Source organism: Balearica regulorum, chromosome 1 (genome assembly GCF_011004875.1).
Source record: "Balearica regulorum gibbericeps isolate bBalReg1 chromosome 1, bBalReg1.pri, whole genome shotgun sequence".
In the NCBI taxonomy this organism is placed as follows: Eukaryota; Metazoa; Chordata; class Aves; order Gruiformes; family Gruidae; genus Balearica; species Balearica regulorum.
Window position 1 is genome coordinate 85,912,160 of NC_046184.1, and position 18,880 is coordinate 85,931,039.

Below are 18,880 nucleotides of genomic sequence, written 5' to 3' on the forward strand. Positions count from 1 at the left end.
GCCACCACCATCGTCATATCACACCTCTGTGTCATTGTAGATGAGATAGATAGCTTAACCTTCAGCCTCCTGTTTATCAGACTAAATCATCCAGCTCCTTTAGCCCCTCCTTCTAGGTAACTGACTAGTATCTGTGAAGCCACAATGTGGCCATGCTCTGGTCTACCTTCTTCATAAAGATGAAGCTTCATTTCTACCAAGCGGTACTCAGGAAGGAGCAGTCAGGCACTACACTGTTTGCTGAAGTGGCGCTTATGATTTACCCTCCAGCTCAGGTTTGATACCACCAAAGACAGATGAGACAGATACCAAAATGACTAATGATTTGGAGGTATGAGGATGATTTTTTCCAAATACCAAAATTTGAGTGCAAAAGCCTGCATCTGAGTTTGTCACAGCTAACTTTCTGTGCTCACTTACCTGACGACTACCAACACTCAAGTCTCACAGCAAGGAGCCACTGTAATTGGTCACAGCTTCTGTTCAGGAGTCTGAAGGCTGTAGAAAGTGATGAAAACTAAGCTAGAGCCATTCTTGTAAGTCTTTGCAGAGCTGCAAGTGAAGCTAGAAGTACAGATATACCCAAAGAGAAATTACGGGAAAAAAATTTGGGACTCAGCATTCAAACAAATACATGTTTATTTACAAACAAAGGAGAAAACATGGCCATCACATCAAATTCTGGTATATTTACAGCATCCAATCAATGGATCAAGTAGAAAAGGGATTGTAGGGCAGAGGGTTGGTGTTAAAAGGCAAGAGGAAGTTTCCTGTTGAATTGCAGAGGAGCTGAGCTGAAACAGGCCAAAACCTCCAGACTTTAAAAGATGAGGCTTCAGGGAACACTAACAGGCTCACCTCTAACTCACAGCAGTGGGCAGAAAAGTAGCTCCTGTAAAGACTTCCTTAGCTCCTTCTCAAGAAGTCAGCTGGAGCTGACACAGCAGACATGAGTTTGGGCCACAGTGCTTGGAGAGCAAGGGAAAGAAGGGGTGTGATTATTTTTTTTTTTCCCCCTGTTAATGAATGATGAAGGGGCAGCAGGAGACTTTGCTGACCTGCACAGGCAAGGGACTGGCAGCCTGGTTCAGGGCACTGAAAGGTGGTGCAGAAGAGAAGGGGAAAGCCTAGCTCCAGTCCAAAAGCAAGGAATGTGGGACAGGCCAGCCTGGACGTGAGCTCCAGTTCTGCACCCCAGGTTCAAAACCCCTGTGGGGCTACCTGCAATATATGCTTATTTTTTCTTCAGTGAGCCTTTCAGCTTCTTCTCTGAGGAGCGCTGTTTCCGCACCTTCTCCTCCTTTTTCCCCAAGTTCTCATAAATCGTTGACTCCTCTTTCTGCCTGTAAGACCAGAAAAAAACAAGGGGGAAAAGTGAGCAAGAAGAAAAAGCCAGCCAAGCCAAGCAGGGAGACTATTGCCAGGGGCAGGCATAGCTGGGCCTCTGGTTTAGGTGAGCTCTTACTTGGAGGATTTTCTTGAAGCCTTGGCATGCACATTCCTCGCTGCAGGGGGATAGGCAATGTTCCCATACTCTGACTCGTTTGGTTTGCCCTTCTGAGACTACAGGAGAGGGAAAAAAAAAAAAACCCGAGCTGAGAAGACTGTGGTCTGGGTGAAGCATGTGAGGCATCATGAAGAGTTCTGGCTGTTTAACCATGCTTCATGCTAGGATCTCAGTGGATCTTGGTGGATTGTGGAAGGTCCTCAGGCTCAGTGCACGCCGCCCGCTGCTGTCACAGAGGTGAGCAGCAGCGATGCAAATGTGTCCTTGTACAGGGGTGAGCAGTGGGGCAACAAATTTCTGGAGGTGCTGGAATGCCTGGCAGTGCCAGGTGTCAGCTAAAGAATATTCAACAGGTAGCGACAGCTAGTGGATGCTGCCAGAGGCTACAAGGAGAGATAAAAGATGCCACTTATCAGCAGGTAAGAGAAAATCCTTTCCACCAGAGCTTGGGAGGCAACTGCAGAACCAGGATGGGAAAGACGAGGGTCAGGTCTTGCCTGTCTTAGATTCAGCTTGTAACAAAACAGCACTTGGTGGAGACGTGATATAGAAGTGTAGTTGAAATAACAGCATTAAATCTTACTGCTGTTTAGCAAGCAGTTCAGAAGGGGTTGGTACTTGAGTTGCTAATATTGTCCCTTGAATTTCAAAGGGAGGAATAGGGACTCAAATCTTGGTGCACTGTCATAGACTACGTAGGTCCCAGTGCTAGCTTAAAGCCTGGGAAACAGAGCACTTGGCCTCAGAGACTGCACCATGCAGGGCCTACACTCACAGGACAGGAAAGTAGAGTCCCCTTTCTCACCTGGATAACTTCCAGCTTTTTCTTGGTCGTCTCTATGAACTGGCAGATGGCCATGTAGATGAACTTGTACTGGGCCTCCGTCTGCACCATCCCTGAGCGTTGGGCCCTCACCATCTGGATGGTCTTCTGAATGTCAATGTCACAGTCCAGCCCTAGCAAGGGGCACCAGAAAAGCTTATGGACATGTTCACTGACATCCCCCCGCCCCAATTCTCCACCAAAAGCAGTCACACTGGTGGTCAGTCAAGAAGTTTCCACGTCCCTTCATACTCTTTTACTCCTGTATGGATCTCCTATCCCTCCTTCCTGCTCAGCACCTTCCAAGTCTGGCCTTGGAGGAAGAGCCCAAGCTGAGGGAAGGCTGAAGCCACAGAAAGTGGATACGGTGCAGAGATCAAGCAGCTGCCACATAGCAAGGGCAGCACAACCTTCTCAGGGCTGTGGCAGGATGTCCCCCACTGATACCTGGTAGTTTTCATCCCTTTGCAGCTGGACTTAAGCCCTACTGGGAAAGCCAATTCACTTCAAGATGCTTTGGGGTCCTCTTACCCTTGGTGGAGATTGTTTCCACTATCATATCAATGACGATGATAGTCCCAGTGCGGCCAATCCCAGCACTGCAAGGAGAGGACAAGCAGAGGTCAGAGCAATACAGCTCCTGAAACAAAATGCAGCTGCTTCTGGGGAAGGATGCAGCACTTGTAGCGGCTGTTCGGCAATGCCACAGAGAGTCGAGGATTCAACAGGCAGCAGACTTTGGTTTGGGGGCATCAAAGAGGAAAAAGCAAATACAGGGGCTGTCATAAGCTTCACTGTCAAGTCCCAAGGAAGAGCTGGTGCAGCAGGACAGATTTTTACACCCTATGTAAAGGATGGTGAATGCTTCAAACCCCAGCCTCTGTACCAACCTGCAATGCACCAGAATAGGCCCTGCATCTGGGATGCTCTCCTGCTTCTGGTTTATTTGGTCGAGGAAGCTGAGCACTCCTCCTGGCTCGCTGGGTACACCATGGTCAGGCCAGCTCAGGTACTGGTAGTGCCAGATCTCACGCAGAGCCTTACCCTGATAATAACAAAACACCCTGCTGGTAAAACTGCAATCCAGTCCCATCCCTGGCCTCTGTCCCAGGGAGTGGTGGGTCCGAAGCCAGAGGGAATCTCTGTCTCCTGCACACTTCTTGGTGATTCCAATAGTGTGATTCCAGCCCAAACGAGGTGGGAACAGCAATCCCAAGAACGATACACCCAGCAGCATCACCACAGCACCCAGCAGTTCCCAGCCTTAGATACAGAGTGACCATTAAACATGTGGGCTCCATGACAGCCCTCAACCAGGCACACTCACATTATCCTTTGGACACACACAGAGGTGACGGAGTTTGTATTCCAATGCATCGTGCTCCCCACTGTTCTCCACAAGGTAGGGACCGTATTCCTTCGTGCTGCCCACCTCTGGCCAGTAAGGCACACATTTGTTCTGTGTGGGCAGAGGGGGCAGGGTGAGGACAGGCAGAAGGCAGGAAAGAGAGAAAGAGCAGAGTAGTGGTTGAAGGGAAAGAGGGCAGCTCTGAGACACCTACAAACTGTGACTTACCCGCCCTTTTTCTACCTCCCGTGTGGTCATCACAATAACGCGCGTGTTCTCCTGCCACACCATTTGCCAGAAGTCATTGACTGTGGCATCCAGGCAACCCTGGCTAGCGATGTAGGTCTTGGTGAGGTCATCTGGGCTGATTAGGTTGTTCTGAGTGTGGACAGGGGAAGATCAGGAAGGCTGCAGGAACAGGCAGGCCCTCCTCCATTTTGGGCATACAGCCAGCTTTCAAGAGTCTCACCTTCACATAGTTGGCATTGATATAGTCAGATCCAGGTGTATTTGGGTCCCTTCCTTGGAGGATGACTCTGGAGTGATCAACTGGGGATGCAGCAAAAGAATAAACAGAACAATGAGATACTCTGTGCCCAGCCACATGAAGTTCCTTCGCTGCTCCACACCACCTCATTCATGTTACCCTCTGCATGCAGCATGCCTCAGATTTTCACCTCTCCTTCTCTGGGGTCAGACCCAACTCACCCTATCCTCCCATCTCTCTACCCCTCTGATGGACCATCAGAAGCTGATGAGTCTGATGCAACCCTCCCTCCTTCCTTCAAGGACATGAAAAGGCTGTGATATCTCTCCTCAGCTCAATGCCGCACACCTTATAACCTGCTCTGGAGGATAGAGCGGGCTGGGTCAGGGATGGCTCAGACAGCTCTTCATTGCCTGTGTATTTGGTGGGGGTTATTTTATAGTGGAGAAGAAAGACTCACAGGGCAAGATGTTCTTGTATCGGTTCTTGCTCTTGTTTTCAGGTCTCTGGCCCTCATGACGGTCAAACAGGTGCTTGGCTTCCTGTTTTTGCAAACTCTGAGAGCAGAAGAGAGAATAGTCATGGCAATGTCACAATGTATGACAGGGGAGGTGGGCACTCAGAGGAACAGTGGTGGCTCTGGGGGCACATAAACATGCTTGTGAGGAGTAGAGAAGTGAAAAGCAAACCCAGACTTGAAAAGTCCAAGCTTCATGCCCTTATTGGCTTGATGACTCATTCTCCCAACCATGAAAAAGCACATTTCTGCCTCACTGGGTTCACTTATGACATTCACTCCTTAGAGGAACAGGTTCCAAACAGAGGCTTCTATCAGAGATAAATTGTCAAGAATTTACAAGACACATGAGAAGTTTGTGTCCAGAAAGAAATCAGGGACTGAGAATGAGGTGGTGCACAGGGAGCTCCCAAAAAGCCAAAATAACGTCCCCCAGCAGTTTCTTACATCAAATTCCTCCCAGAATCCAGCCTTGGACGTCTCCTCAGATAGACTCGTCTTGTTCAGTTCCTGCACTCTATTCTCAATGTCAGCAGCATTCACCCTCGTAGCGTAGTAGGGCTGGGGATGGGAAAACAATGGGTAGCCATGAGAGAGACGCTGCTGGAGAGCAAAGTCCCCTCTGCGTGCTGTGGAGAAAAGGAGGAGAGGGACACAAAGCAGAAACACACAGCAAGCGTGTCCCTCCAAAGGATCCCTAAGAAACAGAGGAAACATGATTTACCTGCTTCAGGTACACAAAGGAGCCAGATACCTCCTCAATTCCAGTCTTCTTGAAGTGCTCCACCAGATCTGTGAGGCTGTCAAATGTTTCAGCACCTCCAACTGTGTAGCGTCCATTCTAAATGGAGGAAGAATGTGTAACGTCCCCCTCATAACATTCCTACAGACAAAGCTGGTAATGCTTAGGGAAAAGGTAACGCTGCGGTGCAAAGCCATAGGCACCACCCTGTGCCATCTAGAAAAGCATTTCCTCTGGCAGGGAGGTCAAATGGTAGTTTGCCCTGAGAACACTTAAGTTCACAGCATGGTGAACTGACTCCTGTTCTCAATGGATGGAAGACCAGCAAAGAGGTATTGCCCTCAGCTCTCATTTAAGGGCAGTTGCTTTCTGTCCTTGAAATCTCCCTCCACTCTCTGCATCATCGCATATGAAAGAAATAGGAGAACTTGTGACAGCCAGGTTGGTAACATCCTTCACATGAAGCGTGGAGGCCTTGCAGATGCCCCTCCTCTTCCTCCAAGAGCTTTTAACTCTTCTGATGAACTTGTAATTAGATTGTGAATCCTCCTTTCTCTTTCACCACAAACGCCCCTGGAGTTCTCGGTCACACTTAGCCCTGCTTCCTCCCGTGTCTGAGCACCCAGCACTGCCCATGCTCACCCAGGCTGGGGCAAGGACATAAGGAACCTGCACAGTGACAGCACCTTAATCCAAATTCAGAAATACTGCTGGTGGTAATCAAGCCAACAGGGCTCATGCTTTTGAGGATGTGATCAGCAGAAATCAGCAGAGACCTCTTCCACCCCCTTTCCTTTTGCTCTCCCAACTGCTCACCTCACACATGATCTTGATGTGCGTGACTTTGAGCCGGCCCCCAGAGCCACTGGTTGCCCCAGCTGGTGGAGCATCAGACCCAGGTTTAAGCTGGTCAGTGAGGACAGACAAGACAAAATCTCCAGGTTTGCTGAAGCTCTCCCGCACCAAAAAGGTCCAAGGGGTGGCTTTAGCCTGGAGAAGTGACTCAGCTGCAGAGCCTGACAGATGCCCGTGGTACCACCTAGGAAAAAACAAGAGAGGGTCAGAAGAGAGGTGGAGATGCCCTTGAGCTGACGAGTGAAGGACAGCAACACTGGGGAAAGGTGAGGGAGGAGGAAAGGAAGGGGAAGACAGAGGGGAGGGAAAGAGAGAGGGAAGGAAACCAAGGGAGGAGCAGGATCTTGGGAAAAGCAGATGAGACAGAAAGAAGTAGAGAGCTGGCAAGAAAAGGAAAGGGCAAGGGATGAGGTGGAAGCAGAAGGGACCCAGGAAGCAGAATGCTGGTAGCAGAGGACACAGTGGGAAAGCACCAAGTGTGATCCGGTTGTGTGATACACAGAAGCACAGGTAAGCAATGCTTGCTGGCTTGAAGACCAGTTGGGGGAGGGTAGTCCGTGGGTTTCAGCACCTCCCAGCATTATTAGGATGCTAGCAGGGTGCTTTGGAAACTCAAACACCAGGGAAACAAAAATAAACCCCCAGTGAGTCAGAAACTCTCCCATTGGATTTAGCAGCACCCAGATGGCTGTCCTGAGATCAGATCCATTAAAGAATCATCCAGTGACCCCTCTTTCTGAAACTCAGTCACGTCTTCAATCAAAGGATAATTCTCTGGGCACATCACACTGCAGCAATCTGCCTAGCCATGGGAGTGAACACCAGGAGCCACCTGGCGCCCATATTCTGCTCCTGATGCTTATCACTGTTGTTGATCTATGTGCATGTTCCTGTCCTCAATGCAAACATCCAATCAGCAGTTCCTTCTCTCCTCTCAGCACAAAGTGAGGAGCATCCCCATTTGACCGAGGTGCTCTTTGCCTTGCTGCAGGATTGGACCCAGGGTGCAGATGGACACAAGCTTGGTGCAAATGGCACAGCTGCTGCCAAGCCCCTTCCCACCCACAAAGGTTTCTGGAGGTGTCTGCGCCTGCCTGCCTGCCTGGTGGGATCTTAGTGCACTGTGCACAAGTGCAAGTGATGGACACTAGAAGCAGGCTGGGAGATGGGACAACCCTGGCCTCTCCACCTACTGCAGGGCTCAATAACTGGCGACCAATCACCATTGGAGCAACCATTTTGAGGTTGTTCTCAAGAATTTTGACAGCAAGGTTAACTAAGGCATGTCCCATCAATCCACAACAAAGGGGGTTTATAAGATCATCAGGATGTGCGGAGAATCTGAAGCTATTGCAACTTCTGATTCGAAACGCAAAGACGGAACACCAGACCCTGGGCATTGTATTTGTTGATTTAGTGAAAGCCTTTGACACCGTGAGCCACTCTCACATCATAGTGGCTCTAAAACAAAAGGGCATGGACAATCATATTATTGCCTTGATAACAAATTTGCATCATAACATCAATGGCCGTATCCACCTGAAGAATGAACAGTCAGATCCTATTGGAATCCAGACTGGAGTGGAACAAGGCAATCCAGTGTCTCTGATATTATTTAATTTATCTGTGGATCCCCTCCTGTGCAAGTTAGAAGAGGAAGGTTGTGGGTACCAGCACTGTTTGAGAAATATTACAACTATGGCTTTTGCAGATGACTTGGTTTTACTGAGCGACTCATGGGATGGAATGCAGAAGAACATTGAGATTTTGGAGGTCTTCTGTAATTTAACTGGCCTCAAAACACAGGGTGAGAAGTGCCATGGCTTTTATATACAGCCCACGAAAGACTCTTATACAGTTAATGACTGCCCTCCATGGACAATTAATGGCACTCCCCTCTATGATTGAACCAGGCAGCTCTGAAAAATACCTGGGATGATGCATTGACCCATGGATCAGAATATCGAAACCAGAACTAATGGAAAGAGGGAAAGGATGGTTACAACAGATTGGGACGGCTCCATTGAAGCCGCTACAAAAGGCAGACACCTTGAAGGGTTATACTGTTCCACGATTGATCTATCTTGCGGACCAAGCCAATGTCAAAGCCACGTACCTAGAAGCCCTTGACTTAGCAATTCGATCTGCCGTCAAGGAGTGGTTACATCTACCCGCAAGTACCTGTGATGCCATTTTATATTCCAGCACTAAAGACGGTGGTTTGGGTATTATCAGGGCTCTTGGCCCTGCAGAAACTCCTGATGTGACCCTGGTTGTCTCTGTGCAGATCCTGTAGTTCCTTGTGCCCATCCCAAGCTCCATAGTCAATTTGGACCACACCAGAAGGTCCTGGGGGGGCACTGCTGAGCTGCCAAGTAGAGTTGCAGAAGGCCATGTTCACTGCAGCTCTGTCCTGCTTCCACAAAACTTGTTTGGAAGCTGGAGCTAGAGATCCAAATTACAGAAAGTTGAGAGCTGTGAGGTGCACTGGGAAACGCTCTGAATCATCTCAGTCCTCCAGGTACTCATTTGCTGGTGGAGCCTCTGATGGGTCTGGACCCATCTCAGCTCAGGGGCCACCACATCCCTGGTGCTCCTGCCCCGGCCCCTTCCCTCCTTCCCAGCTCAGTGTCGGGGAGGAGGTTTGAGCCCTTCTCCTCCAGCCACCTCCCCTGGCGAACAGAATTTCAAAAGCAGGTAGCTGTTGCATCAGACTGACTTGCAACGCCTCTCCCTGCTCTCGCTCATTGCAGGTACTGCAACAAGCACCAGACACGCTCCATACGTCACTGCGCACACAGCCATCAAGGCCAGGCTGATGCTTAGTAGACGAGCCAGTGTGGTTAGAGCTGTGGGAGCCCGTTTGCTGCCTTGGAGCAACTAACAGTGGAGGCCTGGGTTGGTAGTGGTGTCCGTGGTGAATTTCACATCATTAGAGCTATCTGTTCCCAAGAATTGAAATGGAGTTTAGGAGGTCATGCCCCAGTCACAGATGCAGCCAGGGCATTCATTCACCTCTGTATCTGGCCAGACCAACACATTCCTCTACACAACATCTAGGAACCATTGGCAAGTAAATTCTGTTGATCCTCACCTCACACACTGCAAGAAATAGGTGCTGACTTACATTGCACAGCAGTCATTGACTTCTGATCTTCCTCCTAAAGAAGGGTTCAGCTACCACGTGTAGGTGCTCAGATGCCCTCCAGGGAATGGTTGACCCCTCCTGCTCATCAAAGAGGTCTCTGGGCCTCCCCTCCATAGGTAGGAAGAGGTTAATGGGACCCGTCCCCCCTCCCTTCCCCTAGTAGAGCCCAGCTCTTCAAAACCACGTGATGGAAAATCACTTGGGGAGAGAGTGAGAGGAGCTTTCGCAAGAGCCCTGGGGGGGGGAAGTTTCCAACCGCAGGGAGGAAGGGAGGAAACTGCAGGGCCACAACCCAACGGCCTTGAGTGGAAAGGACAGCCGGCATGCAGACACTGGCCCCTCTGCAGCCTGACCCCGGAGTAAGCAGGGCTGCACCCAGGTGCTTTACCCAGGGCATCCTTCCTCCCTGTCTCCAGGTGTACAAGGAGGACCTGTCTGCCCCAGAGCATGGTGTGACTGCTCCCTGAGCTGCATCAAAGAGCCTAAAAGCACATCGCAAGGGCAAAACCACCTGATTTGATTTAGGAACTTGGTGTCAGAGACATATGCAAAGTGGGGACAGGAAGGAGACTAAGCAGGCTAGGAATAGCAGGGGAACGTGGTCCTTCTCTTAGCTACGTGAGTCAACCAGGCCCAGAATAACCAAGGAGGTTTGGGGCAAGGCTGAGGGCTTCCACATAACATATCATTCTATGGACCGCTGCAGACCGATAACTAACACCACAACCTTTGCTTTTAGGAACAGTATATAAATAGCAAAGGCAACAGGAAACCAGAAGTAAAAATAGAGCCCTGTTAGGTCTGCTGTGATGGGTATTCCTGGGGATGCTGCCCCTGCGGAAGCACAGGAGGGTATGGGAGGCAGGAGACACTTTTTGCAGGGTTTGCCCTGGGGATGCAGGCAGGGCAGAAAGAAGACCATGAAATACAGAGGGGGTCTCATCGCAGACACACCAGCTTCTTTGCTTTCTCCATACCTCTCTGTAGTGGGGTCGGAACAGTTGAGCGGGTATCGCAAGTCGATGATTGTTCCATCTTTGTCCTGCAGCGAGCCCTGTTGCTGTGTGTAGTACTCCACCAGTTCCGACAAGGTGGCAAACTTCTCTCCTCCATACAGGTCATAGAAATCCCCAGTATTCTGGATGCGGATGTGGGTTACCTGGTCACCAACCCTGTGGGATGATGCAGGGAGCAGTCCAGTGAGGCAGTCGGAAAAGAGGCAGAAAATGTTCTGCATTACCTCCTGCCATGGAACCAGAGCAAACCATCCCAGTGAAAGGAGATGACTGGAAAAAGAAGCTCCTGGGGCAACTTGAGGAAGGGTCTAGAAGATGTTCAAGTCCTTTTACAGCTTGGAAAGAACTCAAAGGCATAAGGACAGGATGAAGAAGATGCCACAGGACATGTGAGGAACTAAGCATTCTGTGTATGTAACCCTGGAAAGACAGAAGTTGGGGTCCAAGTTACTTACCGAACTGAAAGAGAAAAATCCCCCTGATTCTTCCGACTGGGTCTGGCCAGAAAGCTCCCATGGACACCTCGTCCCTTCAGTAAGGCTTCAGCTTCCAGCCCACTCAAGTCACGGTGAAACCACCTAGCAGAGGAGATAAAAACAAGACTAGGTGAATAAAAAAGGACGGGTGCTATTGTGGAGACTTGTACTTGTGAAGAATGGTCCCCGGTCAGCATTCCTAGAGATATTCATACAGGTGACAGCCAGCAGCAGCATCCCTTCCTATCTGATACCTCCCCCAGCCTATGAAAGGTTTCCACTGAGCTACAGCTTCCAGGATGATCCCCCTTCTAATCTGTCCTACTTTCCTGGTCCCCCTCCCTATATACACACACACACACACATTTCTCAGCCCCTCTTACCTCACCATCGTGGAGGGCAAAAGAAGAGGAGGCCAAGTGGCTACCACCAAAGCAACTCAAAAAACACAGAGGAAAAATCAGTTTGCGCTGGTGAGAAAAGGGAAGTCGGAGGTCTGTGCTGGAGCACTCAACACCAAGCTGCTTCTGCACCTCTTGGGAGCTGGCCATGTATCTCTCCTGGCGTCTACCATCAGTCCATCCAGACCTTCTCCATCCACCTGATTTTGGATACGTGCCTTGATCTCTGGCCCTCTGCACCGTGCTGTTGGGCACAGGCAGGCGCAAGCCCGTGCGCAGCTGGGCACGCGCGGCTCCAGGAACAGGAAGTGCTCTGAGCCATCAGCTCCCCAGCCCCAAGCTGCTTTGCACACACTTCTGCTTCTCCTTTTGTGTCTTTCCTCCCCATCCCCCCCCTATTATTCTTGGGTCCCTGTCTTTTTTTCACACCAGGGTTGACTCTGCGAGTGCATCTTGGGTCTTGGCCGTGCTCACAAAATTCAGTTCTGCACTTCCTCTGTTCCCCTTCTTCCCCAAAAGGCCAGTGAGAGACACGAGTGCTCCCCACTCCCAAGCCCTTGCACCTTGTGGTGCCAAGGGGACCACAGCTGCCTGGGGTCACCCACACACCTGCAAGGCTGAAGCAGGCAGCACATGCTGGCATACATTGAGCAATGAAGCACCCTACTACAGGTTACGACCGCCCAGCCACACAGCTTGGCCCTGCTGTGCTGCCCTCAGCTGCCCAGCTGAAACCTTCATACTCCAGCTCGCTGATGAACCCTCTGGGCAGGTAAATATCCTACGTGCTCTGTACAGCCACAGGGGGAATCTGTGCAAAGCCAGAGCTGCAGACTTTGAGGTCCAGCACTGCCTTCCTGAAAACAGCCTGCTGGGGGATGTGACCAACATGAGCATCAGTGGCTCGGAAGGGATGGGGTCGGAGGTGGTGTTGAAGCTGCCCAGAAAAGCAGACAGAGAGCAGGGAAAACAGCTGCTACCTGTGGTGGGCCCACACAGCACCACAAGAGCTTAGCCCAGTTCCTTCAAGATCCCAGCACAGCATACTGAGGCCACAGCTGCCACCCTGGGCAGCCAGATGCAAAGAAGGAAAACTAACCATTTCCAGTTACCTAGCCATTTCCAGCTACAGCCCATGCACTGGTTTCAAGGTCTGCAGGTCTCATGAAAGAATGGGAGCTACACAGTGACCAAAAAGGGCAATCCAGCTGGCAAAGGAGCCCGACTCTTCCCTGGGGCTGTCTCAGCTACCTTGTATGATGGTGTGGGCAGCAGGAACAGCAAGAGACTTGCCCATTTCAAGTATCAGCAGCTGCAGACTTCCCCACGCACCATCAGACTGGGAAACCTTGCAAAAAGCTGAAGAGGGTGCTAGCCATGACCAAGACAAAACTCGTGGCCAAGACAGAAACTAACAACAAAGGGAAGTACAGGAGAGATGAGTGGGAAGTTAAACTTCATTGCTAGAAAGGCAGCTCAGGCATCTACAACAGTGTCCTGGTTTCAGCTTCCTTTGAAATGCTTTTAGTTTCACACACATGACAAGCTGGGATGTGGTGAGCTGCAGGGATCCAGCTGTACTGACTTAAACCTGGTATTTTTTTAAAAAAGAGATTTTAAAGGCAGAGAGATCTGTGGCTCAAGGGAACAACTTCTACACAAAATTGTAGAAATTGCACCTGAAAGACTGCACCTAAATCTGAGCCAATCTAGCACTGGCACAGGGAAGAAATATTATTTAGTGGTAGGACAGAAATGACTGGAACTCCTGGGCAGAAGCCCCAAAAGAGAGTTCCTGAATATTAGCTTATGTAGGGTTGATGTGAAGCCACATCAGACAAAAATAAAACCTACACCTTATGAACTGGCTGGAGCAGAAAATCTGTCCAAGGAAGAGAACATCAGTGGGACACAGGGGAACAGGGAAGGAACAAGGCAGCAAAGAGTCCAGATCAGAACAGAAAGGGTGAGCTAGTGCTAAACCCATGTAATCCTAAAACCTACAGTATCCTCCAGTAGGGCAAACCACGGGGTGCAGTGTAACCCACATTTGCGTGCATACAAATCCCAAATCACATAATTTACAGAATGACTTTATACTTCTGGTTGCTTTCAGCTCAGGACAGGACTGGATGCACACAGCTGCCTTGGTGTCTTTGATCTGGGCCACCTAATTAAAAACTACCAAGGAGGAGCTCCTGCTGGTAAGGGAGGGAAATACCACAGTAGAGAAGCAATTTGTTGATATCTTTGAGGTTGGTCTCCTGAATGGCTGCAGCATGCAACAGCAGACTATAATTGAGCCTCTAAAATACTTTCATAAGTATTAACAGGTCAAGAGATTTCAGCAAAGAGACTACTCTTACACTGTTGTTTGGCTTTCAGTACAACACAGATGGTAGAACCTCATCTTGTAAGTCCTTTGTGGAGCCAAGCCACAGCTAGCACAGGAACAAATTTGGAGGAGAAGATAAATGAAATAGCTAATTAAGAGCCCCCCACATCTGGACTACTGTAAAAAAGACACTGAGAAACTAGACAGAGTCCAGCATAAGGCCACTAAGGTGGTGAGGAGCCTGGAGCACGGCATACATGGAGGCAGCTGGGTTTATTCAGCTTGGAGAAAAGATGCTTAAGGAGGGATTTAACAGCTATCTGAGACTACCTAGAGGGGGACTGGGGAATTTAGAGCCACATTCTTCTTTGTGGGACACAGCAAAAAGACAAGAGGCAACGGGCATAACTTGCAGCAAGGGAAATTCTGATTAGGCACCAGGAAAAATTGTACATGCACTGTCCCCAAGGGCAGTTCAGCAATTGCCACAGGTCTCCAGAGAGGCTGGGGAATCTCTGCTCTTGGACATGTTCAGGACTCACCTGAGCAACCTGATCTAGCTTTTGGGTTAGGTCTGCTGTGAGCAGGAAGTTGGACTAGGTGATCCAGAGATCAAAATGGTAGTAGAAGGAAAGGTAAAGAAAGAGGTAATGCATGGAGCTTCTTTCCCCCCTGTAGTCCCTGAGCCTCTATTTGCAGCTACTCGTAGAGTCAAATATGAAATCCATAATAAATTTAGCATCCTTTGGCAAGGAGTTCCACCGCTCAGCTACAGAAACACTCCCTCCTTTGGCTTGCTTATAACCTGCTCCTGGCTTAATTTATTAACATCTGGTTGATGTAAAGAAAGGAAAAAAAAAATCAACGACTGATTCCTGTTCAGCCCCTCCAAGCTGCTCATGGTATGGACCCATAATGTCCATGTCTGTCCTCAGCTCTTTGCCAGGCTGAAGACCCCAACCCTACTTAGGTGTTTATCATACAGAGCTTTTCTACACCTTTGATCACCTTTGCTATCCCTCTCTGAGATGTTTCCAACTCTGTTGTACTGTTTTGGAGATAAGGGTGAAGGGTGGTACAGAACTGCTATGTTCAAGATGCTGGTGACACACGGACATATATATATACACATACATACGTAAATAAAAAAGAGAGTGATGATTTCTGCTATTTGTTTACCACAACCAAGCATTAAGCTAACAATTGCATGGTCTTACGTATGATCGCAGTCTTACTCCAGAGAGGTTACAATTAGTTCACAGTTTATTATTTTATATATGTTTTGAATTATTTTTCACCATGAACATTTTTTTTACATATGCCTATATTTGTATTTCATCTGCTGTTCTATTGGCCTCTCATTTACTATCATAAGGTCCTTCTGCAATTATTCACAGTCAGGTCCCACCCTATTATCCTGAATAACTTTCTACCATCAGCCAACTTTCTCACCTCACCATACAAACTCTATTTCCAGGTCATTTGGGAATGTACTGAACAGCATAGATTTCAGGTTAAGCCCCTGTGATCTCATCACTGACCCATTGCTGTAAAAACTGGATGTTTATTCTCACCTTCTGCTTCCTATTTTCTACTAATCCTTTATCCAAGAAAAACATCATCTTCTTTCTTATGCTATGACTTCATCTTTATTTAAAGTCTTTGATGAGAAAAACTTGTAAAAATCATGGTTTTTTTAGAAATCCAAGGAGACTGTATCAGCCAGACCTGCCTTATCCACAAGCTCACCAAGTCCCTCAAAACCCTCCAGTTTTACAAGACAGGATTTGCCTTTACAAAAGCAGATGTGGGCTCCTTCTTTAATAGCACACTCATTGCTTTCTGTTATACTGTCTACCCTCTTGCCCAGATACCAACTTTATTGTTCTGTGGCTTCCCTCACATTTGGGGGATCTCATTTGGAGCCATTTTTGATAATCAGCATTGCATTTGTTACTTCTAATTCTCAGCGCTGAGATGACTTTAGACAGGAGGTTTTCCATTTTGCACAGAACTGCATCATAGTTCAGTAGTTAGTGCACAGTGGAGGCCACCTGGGCAGATGGACCATCTTCCTGTGGCTTGCCCAAGCCAGATGCTCTGTGTCATGCCACAGGATCCCAGGACAGTGCTGGACAACCATGGTGCCCAGATCCTTACCACAGTGTAATGCTAGTGTGAATCCCATTTTCTTTCACCATGCCACTGCAGTCCCCAGAGCAGAGCACCTGTTTGGACTGACCATGGAGGTTTTATGTCCTGCTGTTCCATAAAGGGCTAGAAAGACTGTAGGGAATCAAGAAATAACCAGGATTTAAAAGGTCGGCCACCTGACCTGTCTCTGTACATAAACATTCAGAGATGCTGCAGCTGCGGGCTAGCTTTATCAGAGCGAGAAGGAGCAACGGTAATGGCAATAACAACCTAAAACCACCGTGAACCCCAGTCCTCTGGCTGTCCTGTAGTAACTATTAGGAGGTGGGCTTTTTCCCTTCTGTGCCCAATTCCTACTGCCAGTGTTTTGTTTTTGTCACCAACAAGTCTTAGTTTTTTCCCCCAACTAGCATTCACAGCACTCACCCACAGGACGGCATTAGGATCTTGACTCTCAGATCCCCACTGATGGGGGACGGACAGCAGCAGGTGGAAGAAGTACCACAGCCCTTAACCAGGGGGTCCTACTAAAGAAAATAAACAATATTGGAATTACCAAGACAGTATCTTGAGATGCACTTGGGAGAGAGATCAAAGACCTTGACCGAGGAGGCGTGGACTCACACCTTCCTGACAGAGCTGGATGCTCATGGCGGTGAATGCCACGGCTCTGGAGGAACAGCTGGCAGCGCTCAGGGACTGCGGCACCTCCCGTAACTCACCTGTGTCTGATCCACACAGGCACAGTCCCAACTCCACCTAATCCTAGGCAGACTAAGAAGAAGGTAGCTCCAGGTCAGGCAGGCCTCAAGCAGAGGGCTTAATTTTCACCATTTGCAAAGCACTTCCTGGGCTGTAGTTAATGAATAATTAGAGGGGTGGGGGAAGGCCAAGGCCAAGCTGGGAGAGGTAGATGAAGACGGAAGGGACTGACTGCTCTTCCTGCCTCCTATCCACTAAGCTCACGCCCTCACTGGCTACATTCCTGCCTGGTTTGTAACCGAAAGGCACAGAAAGCAAAACCAGACGCGGCTCTCTCACACCTGGCTCACTGCTCCCTGCTCTCCCAGGCCTGGCTGCTTCACCCCCAGCCCCACCACCCTGGCCCCCATTGCCCTCCCCAAAGACCTCAATGCTTCCAAGTGCAACAGGCACACAAGGCAGGAGGCTGCAAGCAAGTATATCTCACCTCCCTTTGTTTGAATCAATTGAGAAACACAAAACATCCCACTGAAGTGAGGCTGCTCCACTAGTTTTGCCTCTCTTTGGTACCAAAAGACACAAGATACAATTTTATGTTGTTTACGTCGTTCTAATCCAGGCTGCAACCAAATAGGGCAAGCCCAGGCCTCCCACAACGTGCCAGTCCCTGCTGCATCTCTGCTGCATTTTTCACTAGGGTTGATGTATTTGATTGCACATTCAACCAGAAAATGATACAGCCACAGGCACCGGTAGTAGGAGTGAGTCAGCTGCCCTCACCCTGCTGGAGACACGGGTCTCAGCAGCATTCATGGCACTTGCTGAACAGCACTAGATTACGTGTAGGAACACATTACCTAGTATGTTTCAAATAGCACATTTGTAAATGCTTGCTCTTAGACAGGGCTCAGCACATCTGAAATGTTAAAAAAGTCACTTTGACATCAAGTCCCAGGGCTTCACACCAAGGCTTGCATAAGCAATTACCTTTTGCAGAACTTAGTACATACCGGGCCCCACAAAAAACGAGCACAGGTTTCATTAAGAATGAGGTGGGCACTGCTGTAACTGCCTCTGCACCAGGGAGCAGCATCTGTGCCTGAGGAGCACTGCTGAGCTCACGTACATCCATAAAACAAGGGCATTTTCAAGACACTTTTTATTCAGGAGCAGACACACAAGCACACACAGAGCATCCCGTTCCTTTCAGGTCAGCGTCTCCCTCGTTCAAGTGCTCCATTCCCGAGACTGACAGGACCCACGCCTCGGGAGGGCAGCCCCAGCCAGAGCACCACGATCCGGTGGAGCAGGAGGGGTGCACGGTCTCAGGAGGTTGCCACTCCGCCGGTCCCAGCCCCGTGCGGCGGCAGCGTCATGGGCGGCAGGAACATGGCCTTGAGCTTGCCCGACATGCTGGCGATCTCTGGGTCCTGCGACTCGTAGGACTTAATCAGCCGAGCGAACTTCAGGACCCCTGCAAGAAAAGGGGTGGGAAGGAGGTACGCGCCGGCCGCCGCCGCCCCCTCAGCCGGCCCGGAGCTCTCCGCTCGGGGAAGAACAACCCACCTTCCCCATCGTTACTGAAGCCGTAGGCTTTGATCACGTCCTGCTGGATCTGGGTAGCCACGGGCAGAAGGAACTGCAGCATCTTGCCCATGTCGTTGCAGGCGTTGTCCCGAGCCTCCTCCATGCGCTGCGCGTTCTCAGGCGCACCGAAGGCCTTGATCACCTCCGCCAGCACCGCTGCGGAAGACGGGCACATAGCTACCTGCCTGCCCGCCAGCCCCCACAGCCTCCTACCGGCCGCCGGCACTCACCCTTAGCCTGCTCCGCGCTCAAGACCACCGCCGGCGCGGTCTGCGCGGCCGCCGCCATGGGGCCCGGCGGGCCAGCCGCAGCTCCTGCCGCTCACGCCCCTGGAGCACCACCCGCGACTACACGCATGCACGGCCCCGCCCTCTCCTGCCATTTCACCGGTGGGTGAGGCTTCCCGCGCGGCGGGAAACCTGCTGGACAAATACTAAAAGAGCTGAAATCACTATTGTGTACGTCCCCTGCGCCGGGCCCCACCCGGGCCGACCCGCCCCTAGGTGAGGGCGAGAGCCGCTCCGGTCCCCTTTCGCTGCGGGCCACCTCCCGCGTGGGCCTCCGGCTCCGCGCCCCCCCGCCTGGCCCCACCCCGCGCTGGCAGCGGCCGCAGCCACCGCAAAGAGAGGCTCTGCCGCTCGGTTCAGGCGGTATGCAGATAAATCGCTTCCCATTGGTGCCGCGGCGCGCACGCCCCGCCCCGCGGGGCTTCCCATTGGTAAGGAGGCTGCCGGCGGGAGGAGCGGTCCCCGTCGGTCGTGGGCGGTCGCTCTTCCCGTCGC

The 18,880-nt window shown here is 50.3% G+C and overlaps 2 protein-coding genes and 1 non-coding gene across 4 annotated transcripts; all 3 read right to left on the reverse strand.

Annotated features, from left to right (window-relative positions):
* Positions 1 to 621: 621 nt before the first annotated feature.
* On the reverse strand, positions 622 to 16,670 carry PTPN6 (protein tyrosine phosphatase non-receptor type 6). 2 transcript variants are annotated; one of them, XM_010310444.2, is made up of 16 exons: positions 16,532 to 16,670; positions 16,236 to 16,336; positions 10,899 to 11,021; positions 10,405 to 10,599; positions 6,241 to 6,463; positions 5,407 to 5,523; positions 5,130 to 5,243; positions 4,626 to 4,722; positions 4,148 to 4,227; positions 3,907 to 4,056; positions 3,658 to 3,789; positions 3,221 to 3,375; positions 2,862 to 2,929; positions 2,313 to 2,464; positions 1,466 to 1,563; positions 622 to 1,343 (listed from the first exon to the last, which is right to left on the reverse strand). In XM_010310444.2, exons 2-16 carry the CDS (start codon positions 16,247 to 16,249, stop codon positions 1,235 to 1,237), a joined length of 1,827 nt encoding a protein of 608 aa, XP_010308746.1. In that variant the 5' UTR covers positions 16,250 to 16,336; positions 16,532 to 16,670; the 3' UTR covers positions 622 to 1,234. The 2 variants fall into 2 exon arrangements, with proteins under 2 accessions (XP_010308746.1, XP_010308747.1); XM_010310445.2 differs by lacking the exons at positions 16,236 to 16,336; positions 16,532 to 16,670 and adding an exon at positions 11,303 to 11,669.
* Positions 16,671 to 17,655: 985 nt separating this feature from the next.
* Positions 17,656 to 18,651, reverse strand: C1H12orf57 (chromosome 1 C12orf57 homolog). The gene is made up of 3 exons (XM_075763258.1): positions 18,329 to 18,651; positions 18,078 to 18,254; positions 17,656 to 17,985 (listed from the first exon to the last, which is right to left on the reverse strand). The coding sequence occupies exons 1-3, from the start codon at positions 18,384 to 18,386 to the stop codon at positions 17,837 to 17,839; spliced, it is 384 nt and encodes a 127-aa protein (XP_075619373.1). The 5' UTR covers positions 18,387 to 18,651; the 3' UTR covers positions 17,656 to 17,836.
* Positions 18,493 to 18,552, reverse strand: LOC142600204 (U7 small nuclear RNA). The gene has a single exon (XR_012833644.1). It is a non-coding gene; the product is annotated as a U7 small nuclear RNA (small nuclear RNA).
* Positions 18,652 to 18,880: the final 229 nt, after the last annotated feature.

Coding starts and splice junctions, on each gene's coding strand:
- PTPN6 (XM_010310444.2), bottom strand. Junction 4,723..5,129: donor GATTCTGGGAGGAATTTGAT/GTAAGAAACTGC, acceptor TTCTGCTCTCAG/AGTTTGCAAAAACAGGAAGC. Junction 2,930..3,220: donor CCTATTCTGGTGCATTGCAG/GTTGGTACAGAG, acceptor CTCTCCTTGCAG/TGCTGGGATTGGCCGCACTG.
- C1H12orf57 (XM_075763258.1), bottom strand. CDS start 18,386: ATGGCGGCGGCCGCGCAGACCGCGCCGGCGGTGGTCTTGAGCGCGGAG. Junction 18,255..18,328: donor GAGCGCGGAGCAGGCTAAGG/GTGAGTGCCGGC, acceptor CGTCTTCCGCAG/CGGTGCTGGCGGAGGTGATC. Junction 17,986..18,077: donor CTTCAGTAACGATGGGGAAG/GTGGGTTGTTCT, acceptor CTTTTCTTGCAG/GGGTCCTGAAGTTCGCTCGG.